The sequence below is a fragment of the Capra hircus genome, assembly GCF_001704415.2.
Source record: "Capra hircus breed San Clemente chromosome X unlocalized genomic scaffold, ASM170441v1, whole genome shotgun sequence".
In the NCBI taxonomy this organism is placed as follows: domain Eukaryota; kingdom Metazoa; phylum Chordata; class Mammalia; order Artiodactyla; family Bovidae; genus Capra; species Capra hircus.
In genome coordinates, this window is record NW_017189516.1 from 14863849 (window position 1) to 14873725 (window position 9877).

Here is a 9877-nt window from a genome sequence, read left to right on the forward strand (position 1 = left end):
TCCCAGGCCAGGAGGCTTCTGAAACTCAAAATGTAAAATGCGAAGGGACTGCCAGAGGCATGTTTCCCAAAACCTCAACCAGTGCTTCCCAATGAGAAAGAGACGTGTGGAGTGTGTGAAGGGGAGAGATTCCTGCTTTGGGTGGCTCTCCAGCTGTTGGGTGAATATGACCTAAAGTGCAAAGGTCTGGACCAAGTAGGTGAGGAGTTTACTGATGAGGAAACCAGAGACCAGAGGTTAGGTAAGATGTCAACAGGGGTAGGTTCAAGAAAGCTGTTCAGTCGTGGACTGTGCCAAGGTGCCTGGCCAAGTGAAGAACCTGTTGAAAAAACAAAACTGCACGAAATGACTCAGCAACGATTCGGTACTCTTTCGCCCAATACCTAGGATCATCTTGACAAAACCGAGGCCTTCCTATAAGTAAGCCGGTACTCTTCATTGTGGAAGATGACTACGACCTTATGCACTTGACCATCCGTCTTGTGGTGCTGTGTGTAAAACGATTGCGTGTGTGTTTTCTGCGACCTGCTGGAGAGGGTGAAGAGAAACGTCCGGCCGCGCCACAGCCACGTCTGGGTCAAAGGCACACGTGGAAAGAAGCTGGCCCAAGTCACAATGCGGTGCCTTTCACCCTGGGGGACCGACAGCCCCAGCCGGACAAGGGCCAGGCGCCTGCGCTGTGCGCCAGTGGCGCCGGGCGCTGCGGGAGCCGCGAGACCCCCGCCCTCCGACGGGAACGCGCACGTGCCTCGGGACGCGGACGCGCGCGCGAATGCGCATCACCTCGCTCAGCCTCAGTCTGGGCGGCTGAGGAGGGAAGGAGCGACGCACGGAGACGCGCACCGGAGACGCGAGTGGGCTCTTCGCAGAGTGGCGGGCTCGGGGCGGAGGCGGGGATGGGGGCGGGGGCGGTGCCTCCTCCACTCTGGCGTCTGTGCCCGGGACCCCCGGCCGCGCAGGGGACGGACCGACTGACGTACCTCGCGCGCCCCCGCCCCCGTCCCCGCCCCCGCCTTATCTTCCCTGAGCTCCTGGGGCTCGAGGGCTGAGGCCCCTCTCTCTGACTCTCTGCCCCTCCCCGCGGCTCTTTCTCTCCCCAGCACCTTGGAGCCCCTCGACCCGGCGGCGGCGGGGACCTGAGCGGCGGCGGGCGGCCTCGAAGATGAAGTGCAAGCCGAACCAGACGCGGACCTACGACCCGGAGGGGTTCAAGAAGCGGGCGGCGTGCCTGTGCTTCCGGAGCGAGCGCGAGGACGAGGTGCTGTTAGTGAGTAGCAGTCGGTACCCGGACCGCTGGATCGTGCCGGGCGGGGGCATGGAGCCCGAGGAGGAGCCGGGCGGTGCGGCCGTCCGCGAGGTGTTCGAAGAAGCGGGAGTCAAGGGGAAGTTAGGCCGGCTCCTGGGCATTTTCGAGCAGAACCAAGATCGCAAGCACAGAACGTACGTGTATGTACTGACTGTCACTGAGATTCTGGAGGATTGGGAAGATTCGGTTAGCATTGGGAGGAAGCGAGAGTGGTTCAAAGTCGAAGATGCGATCAAGGTTCTCCAGTGCCACAAGCCCGTGCATGCCGAATATCTGCAAAAACTAAAGCTGGGCGGTTCCCCAACCAATGGAAACTCCGTGGCCCCGTCCCTGCCGGAGGGCGATGCCTAGTATGTACCGCTCGTGCACAGACTTCTGCTTTCCGCCTACCTGACAATAAGTAGTGCCCGGAGCACCTCTCTTGTTGCCGTGTGCGTTCTCACCGGGAGGAGGGAGGCTTCTTTTGTTTCCTTGGCAGACCTCTGAATCACGCTTGCAAACTGTCTCAGTTGCCAGGCACTGTTTTCAGGCACTTTGCACGTTTTTCAGATGCTTTCAGAATCGCTTCTTGGTAGCACTATAACACATTTCAGAAAGCCAAAGCCACACGGGTTTTTTAAGTTGCCTTAACTGGTCACCCAGAGTTTGGAATGTGTGTGTATGTGCATGCACGCGCTTGTGTGCATGTGTACTTTTCGTACCAGTCTTGTGGCTTGTATTGTATTGAGGGCCTTTAAAATCTGATCACCTTGGTTGTGTGGCATTTTCATTAATTTTTTTTAAGTTGTTTTCTCACTCACAGCTTTAGTCCTGTCAGCAAGTCCTTCTGTGATGGGAATTGGTTTGACGGTCCAGCTTTGAATTTCAAAAAAGTATTTAAGAAATTTTACATCATTTGCTCTTTCTGCACTGAGCAATAATTGCATGTTCAGATATGTGTTCTAATTTGCCCTTTTCAGTAATTGCTTTATTCATATGTTGTTAATTCGAGTTTCAGAATATTTTCATAACTGATATTTTTATTTCTTACTTGAAATAACCATTACCTTTTTAGCCCAAATGTAGCTTAGCAAAATAACATTTTATAGAGTAAACACCCTCTCGAGAAGGTTGTTATATACTGTCCTGATAATGTACATATTATGAAAACTGTATTCCGAGTGTGATTTAGCATGCTCAACTTCCAGCTTCCATTGCTCTTTTCTCAGTGCCCTAGAACAACTATGGTTCTCTCAGGATAAACGAGTCTTGAAAGAAAGTTTGCCTATTTGAATTTGTGATAGTCAAGTTAAACTTGTCTGAATATCAGTAGTCAAATAAGTGGAATATTATATGGTAATTTCATCCCAATTGAGGGAGTTAGCTTTCTTGATACTCAGCTTCTACTGACTTCTCCAACTGTTGAGATGTCTGAACAATCTCTTGTGAAGATTTTGGATAAGGTTTTGTGTCACATGACAATCTTTTTTGGGTATCTAAGTAAAAGCTCTTACTTAAACATTTGCTTCAGGACTTGTTTGAAATCAGGGATCCTATCTAAAATGTATAGGTCTGTCTTCTGGAACTACCTTTATTCCTCTAGCCATGTCGGCAGTTAGGTAGATGGAAAATCTACTTTCTAAATTGGACATCAGGTTGAAAAAGTCATTCGATAGATAATACTTAAGCATTTTTAAAACATCCTTCTAGTATATAATAAGATAGAAAGTAATAGTTATTTCAAACATTTCGTTAGTCCTGAAAGTAGCCTGTTTTTAAACACAATTACTGCTTAAGATTTAATGGAGGTTATCCTTTGTTAAATTAATTCATATTTTACTGTTGTGCAACATACATGCAGAACAGTTGACAAATCTTTACAGCTTAATGAATCTTTACATAGTGAGCAATACATGTAACTAGAGTTCAGATCCAGAAATTATTAATAACATTACCTGTAACTCAAAAGTCCATTGCATTCCTCTTCCTAATCAGTACTCTGCCCTTCTATCTTTTAAGACCATAGAGTAGTTCTGCTTTTAAACTTTATATTGAATTTTAGAACATATACTCTTTTGTGCTATTCCCTTGTGTGCTGTATGTGTTTGTTCCTCAAAATACTCAAATATTTTTCTCTATTTGGTTGCGTTTTAGTTCTATAAATTAATAGCATGCTTATATGATTGCTGCTAAAAAGTGGGTTCTGTTTCACTTTCTAAAGAAATTTGGTACTACTATTTTGAAAACAAATCTTATTACACTTTCAAGTACAGATAAAGTGCAAGTTTCAGTTCGCAAAACATTTTCTGTACTAATGCCATTGAAGTAAACTAAAAAATGAGTGAGTTTTAAAAATGAATGACAGTTTATTACCTGAATTATTTCATTTGATTAATTATAGTTGTGTATTTTTCAATTTCCCTCTGCAAAAGTGATCTATATCAAATATATATTTGAGCACATATGTTTAATTCCAAACAACTTGACCTTTACTATTCATATAATCTCAAATAGACCCAAAGATATTTTCCCCCAATAACCTAGTTATTCAAGAGGGTTCTTAAATTCTACCTTAACATTAACACAGCAGATATGCTGGGTTCTTATTTTACAGATATTTTTGCAGATAAAAACCCCTTCCATCTGAAATGCTGTCACAAATACTTTGGAGCCTTAACTTGTTATTCTTAGAGGTAATAATGCATCATCTTATTTGGTTCTTAAATTAAGTGTCTGACAAAGGCAAAAATATACAGTATTCATATTAACCCGTTGTTAAGAATTTAGCGTATAAATACATTGTGGGTTTGTTTGCTTTTGCCAGAAACATTTAGAATATGTCATGCTATACTTTAGGATTGACTGTTAGCTTCATTTAAGTAGCTTTTGTGAAATATTCTCTGGAACTTAGCCTAGTTGAAATAGTTTAAAGCTCCAAGGAGACTTCTCTTTTTCTCTTTAAGACCAAGGCTTTCAAGCTAAACAGATGAGCAGAGATCATGTAGAAAATTTCTACCACCTCAGCGCTCCAAAGATTGATGTACAGTTGATTTTTTTTTTCCCTTCTAAGAGTGTTAAAAAGTCACTTATATGTTGTTTGTTTGGTTTTTCAGCCTTCCCCTTGGTGAAAAGAGAAAAAGAGTACTCTCCATAGATAATTGAGGTTTGCAGCAATGAATCAAATTTTTTTCTGCATGTTTTATAAACACCATATATTTTCAGCTGCTCAAATATTTTATTCTTTTAATTTATAGAGAGACAACATTAGAGATTAATATAGATACATAGAAACACTGAAAATAATTGGTGCTATGTCTATAATATATAAAAATTTTTAAATAAATTGTGTCTGTATATGTACACACACAAATATATTTGGGGGGCAAATCTTTTACTTCCAGGTGTCCCATATAGGGAAGCCACCAGGCACTACCAGAGTTTCACCAGTATTTTCCTGGTAGTTGTCTCCTGATAAACTGTTATACTATATTTAACAGATATTAAATATTTTATGGGCAAATAGCATTATGAGAATCAGAAAGGCCACTATGGTAACTGAAGTAAAACTGGATATTTTTATGAGCAGTTTTCAACTGCTTCTTTCTGCTAATTCTGTAACTTCAGCCAAGTTATCTATCTGATGCTCAGGGTTTTTGATATAAAATTGAAGATAATAAAAAGTCACTTCATAAACTTTTCCTATGGAAGCCTTTCCTGACCTGGGTCGAGATACCCTCTCCTGTGTGTGTCATGGTTTTTATAATTTATTGTACTTACCTATTTGCATGGTTGTGTGGCCACTACACAACAAATTTCACAAACTTTTTGATGGCTAGGAACCAATAATTCCCATAAGCCTGCAGTCCAGAACATGAAATTTAGGATTTTTTTTTTTTATGTCTTAGATGACCACTCCCCCTTTTGCAAAACTTCTGGTATCATTTCTTTGCAGACTTTTTTGTTTTGTAACATATATTGACTTATAACTTCCTCAGCTGCTCATCCAGACTCACATTGAAGCTGCATTACATAATTCTGGGAAGGCTTTCCAAATGTGAAGTGAATGATGCAGATAATAAAGCCTTTGTAAATTTATCAATTGGAAGAATTGTTACATTAGTATAAGCCTTCTAATTTTATGTTGGTTTGTTTCTCCAGATGAACAGCAAAGATGTCCAGGATTGTTTGAAAGAATCATTGATGTGAACCATTAATAAATGGAATTGTCAAGTATAGGTGAGCACTTCCATGCTTCCAAAGAGACAGCTCGTCTGGTTTTCTTCCTGCATCTTGAGATACTCCTTCCCTGTCTGTTTTGCTGACTTCTCTTGCCCTGGTGATTGTACTGTTGTACATGAACAGACTCTTATTCAGTACCTGTAGCCTTTTGTTGTGCTTTTTTATTGATATGTCTGCCTTCTTTATTGGACTATGATATCCTTGAAAGCAAGAACCACGTCTCCTTATTCTTTGCATATTCTGCACCTGAGACACTACTTGAAATATGGTTGACATCACTGAAGTTTCTTTAATTCAATTAATATTTTATAATCACTACATATAATTATAATGGCAAAACATTCCCCTTCCAATCTGGTGCTATATGCTCTCCAGGCACCACGTGTGTGGCTTTTCTGAATAAGACATTTTGGAAACTTTTCAAGGCAGTTTTAGGATATTCAAGGACAAGAATTACTACTCCTATTGCTATGTCATACCATGCAGTGGCTAGCACAGTTTTTACATCACTTAGGGCAAAATTTTATAGAATCAGTCCTTTGTGTAACAACTTCAGTGTTTTTGTACTGTTGTTAATTTGCTTAAAATTTTATTCAAGAATACCACTTGCTGTAAAACTAATTATAAAAATAAATACAATGAACATAATAAGATGATGTGCTTTTTATAAAAATTTTACAATATACAAATAATAATGTTTTTGCACTGCCCTAACCACTTGCATTGGAGAAGGAAATGGCAACCCACTCCAGTGTTCTTGCCTGGAGAATCCCAGGGATGGGGGAGCCTGGTGGACTGCCATCTATGGGGTTGCACAGAGTCGGACACGACTGAAGTGACTTAGCAGCAGCAGCAGCAACCACTTCTTTCATGTAATCTTAACATTTATTTGAAGAAAAGATTGTTTTTCTAATTTTACAGATTCAGTATACTGTATTATTTGATGTCAGAGGCAACAAAAACTGCTACAGGCAGTTTCCAAAGTTAATCATGCCACTTAGTTTGCCTAGGTTTCTTTATTATCTCTCACTGATTCAATTGGCCACAGTTTTCATCCCCTTTTCCAATACACTCAGCTAGATTCTCATCCCAACTGGATTCTGTATTTGAGAATGCAGAGCAATGAAAGAGAGCTACATTGTTGTCACCTGGAAAAGTCAAGGGTGAGGGGACTTCTAGGAGGGTGCTGAAAATTAAAAGATTTAGAGATGACTTGGGTCAGCTACCTCCAAGAGAGCAACTTTAAGAAAATGACAGAGCTGTTTAGAGGAAATTTTGTGGAGTTCTGCCATGGGTTTGTGATGTTAGCACTCTTCCTCATCTTCCTACAGAGGCCCTAGAGTGACCTTAATAAGGTAGTTTTCTTTCTTTTGCATTGTAAAGCAGTAAAATCGGAAAAAAGATTGGGCTCCATTTGAGTGTTATACCCTTCCACATGGTACCAGTGAAATGTATTGATTATTTCCCCAATTTTTATAGAATTTGAAATAAAAACACATCTCCCTGGTGTATTGGGATATTTTTAGGTATGATATGGTACTGTGGTTATATTTTTAAAATCCTTATCTTTTAGGGAAATATACTGTAAATTTAACAGATGAAAAGATATGCTTAGATGGGGTAAGCATATAGACGAAATTGGCAATAAATTGAAAATTATTGAAGTTGGGTGATGGATATTTGGGAGTTCGTTATACTAGTCTCTATACTTTTGTATATGTTTGAGATTTTTCATAATAAAAATTGAAAAAAATTCTTCAGAGTATAATTATAGGCCTCCTCCCTGTGTCCTTAAGACTTGAGAAGGTTGGTTGGAAGATCAGTCAACAGCCCATACAGCCAGAACCTCTCCTCCCCTCAAAAAACCTAGGTTTTGTTCCTGAGCTAACATGTTGGCAGACTTTCTCTTCCCTAATTGTGAATTCTTTCCTCAGAGGTCTCTCCGCTCTACATGTAAAAAGACTTTTAGTTGCATCAGTATGTCAAAATGACCAGACAGCTTTGAACACTACTGGTGGACATAGCTTAGGTTCCACTCCCCATTCTATAATTTAGTTTTAAAAGCTGAAATTTTTTTCCTCATTACAAAGTTAATTCATCTTAATTTCATAAAAGTTGGAAAATTCCCCCCCCAAATAAATGAATCAAAAATCACACATGATCCCCCTACCAAGAATAACTATGCTTGAAAATAAATGTGTGTGTATTCTAACCATTTTTCTTTTCAAATATAAACATATGTAACCCAGACACAGATGGCATAGATGAACCCCTTCCCCCAGAATAGTTCCCATATCCATGACCCCTTTATTGTTAAACACATACAACACCGGCACCTTGCTGTTCCTCAGAGTGTTTTAGGGTACTGCTCATGGTTGTTATGGGCTTCCCTGGTGGCTCAGATGGTAAAGAATACTCCTGTAATGCAGGAGACCTGGGTTCGATCCCTGGGTTGGGAAGATCCCTGGGAGGAGGGAATGGCAACCCAGTCTAGTATTCTTGCCTGGAGAATCCCCTTGGACAGAAGAACCTGGCAGGCTGCAGTCCATGAAGTTGGAAAGAGTCAGACACAACAGAGCGACTAAGTACAGCACACTGCACAGGGCTGTCATGGAATTTTTGCTACTTTTCTGTACAAGTGCACAGGCATGGCACAAAACTTGGGTGTCAAATCCAGACCAAGTTTTCTATCAAGTCTTGATGAAGGGAGGAATGCAGGCTTCTTTTATGTATTTATTTAGCCATGAGAGAGCTGCAGCCTAGGCTAGCAAGCCCTGTGTGGAGATCTTTATACAAGAATAAGATAGTAAAGGTTGTGATCTTTTTTTTATTTTCTAATTTATTTTTTTACTTTACAATATTGTATTGGTTTTGTCATACATTGACATGAATCTGCCATGGGTGTACATGTGTTCCCCATCCTGAACCCACCTCCCACCTCCCTCCCCATACCACCCCTCTGGGCCATCCCAGTGCCCCATCCCCAAGCACGCTGTATCATGCATCGAACCTGGACTGGCAATTCATTTCACATATGATAATTCACATGTTTCAATGCCATTCTCCCATAGCATCCTCTCCTCACCCTCTCCCACAGAGTCCAAAAGACTGTTCTATACATCTGTGCCTCTTTTGCTGTCTGGCATACAGGGTTATCGTTACCATCTTTCTAAATTCCATATATATGTGTTAGTATACTGTATTGGTGTTTTCCTTTCTGGCTTACTTCACTCTGTATAATAGGCTCCAGTTTCATCCACCTTATTAGAACTAATTCAAATGCATTCTTTTTAACAGCTGAGTAATATTACATTATGTGTATATATATCACAGCTTTCTTATCCATTCGTCTGCTGATGGACATCTAGGTTGCTTCCATGTCCTGGCTATTATAAATAGTGCTGCAATGCACATTGGGGTACACGTGTCTCTTTCTATTCTGGTTTCCTCAGTGTGTATGCCCAGCAGTGGGATTGCTAGGTCATATGGCAGTTCTATTTCCAGTTTTTTAGGAATCTCCACACTGTTCTCCATAGTGGCTGTACTAGTTTGCATTCCCACCAACTGTGTAAGAGGGTTCCCTTTTCTCTACACCCTCTCCAGCATTTATTGCTTGTAGACTTTTGGATAGCTGCCATTCTGACTGGCGTGAGATGGTACCTTATTGTGGATTTGATTTGCATTTCTCTGATAATGAGTGAGGTTGAGCATGTTTTCATATGTTTGTTAGCCATCTGTATATCTTCTTTGGAGAACTGTCTGTTTAGTTCTTTGGCCCATTTTTTGATTGGGTCATTTATTTTTCTGGAATTCAGCTGTAGGAGTTGCTTGTATATTTTTGAGATTAATTTTTTGTCAGTTGCTTCATTTGCTATTATTTTCTCCCATTCTGAAGGCTGTCTTTTCACCTTGCTTATAGTTTCCTTCATTGTGCCAAAGCTTTTAATTTTAATTAGGTCCCATTTGTTTATTTTTGCTTTTATTTCCAATATTCTGGGAGGTGGGTCATAGAGGATCCTGCTGTGGTTTATGTTAGAGAGCGTTTTGCCTATGTTTTCCTCTAGGAGTTTTATAGTTTCTGGTCTTATGTTTAGATCTTAATCCATTTTGACTTTATTTTTGTGTATGGTGTTAGAAAGTGATTTAGTTTCACTCTTTTACAAGTGGTTGACCAATTTTCCCAGCACCACTTGTTAAAGAGATTGTTTTTTCTCCATTGTATATTCTTGCCTCCATTGTCAAAGATAAGGTGTCCATAGGTGTATGGATTTATCTCTAGGTTTTCTATTTTGTTCCACTGATCTATATTTCTGTCTCTGTGCCAGTACCATACTGTCTTGATGACTGTGGCTT

The 9877-nt window shown here is 40.6% G+C and overlaps 1 protein-coding gene across 3 annotated transcripts; it reads left to right on the forward strand.

The window, feature by feature from the left end:
* The first annotated feature begins 542 nt into the window (after window positions 1-542).
* LOC102173088 (diphosphoinositol polyphosphate phosphohydrolase 3-beta) lies at window positions 543-6229 on the forward strand. 3 transcript variants are annotated; one of them, XM_018044033.1, is made up of 4 exons: window positions 543-854; window positions 1101-1656; window positions 3900-3978; window positions 5444-6229. In XM_018044033.1, coding segments are annotated over exons 2-3 (495 nt in total). In that variant the 5' UTR covers window positions 543-854; window positions 1101-1162; the 3' UTR covers window positions 3901-3978; window positions 5444-6229. The 3 variants fall into 3 exon arrangements, with proteins under 3 accessions (XP_017899522.1, XP_017899521.1, XP_017899523.1); XM_018044032.1 differs by lacking the exon at window positions 543-854 and having other exon boundaries at window positions 998-1656; XM_018044034.1 differs by lacking the exons at window positions 543-854; window positions 3900-3978 and having other exon boundaries at window positions 998-1656.
* Window positions 6230-9877: the final 3648 nt, after the last annotated feature.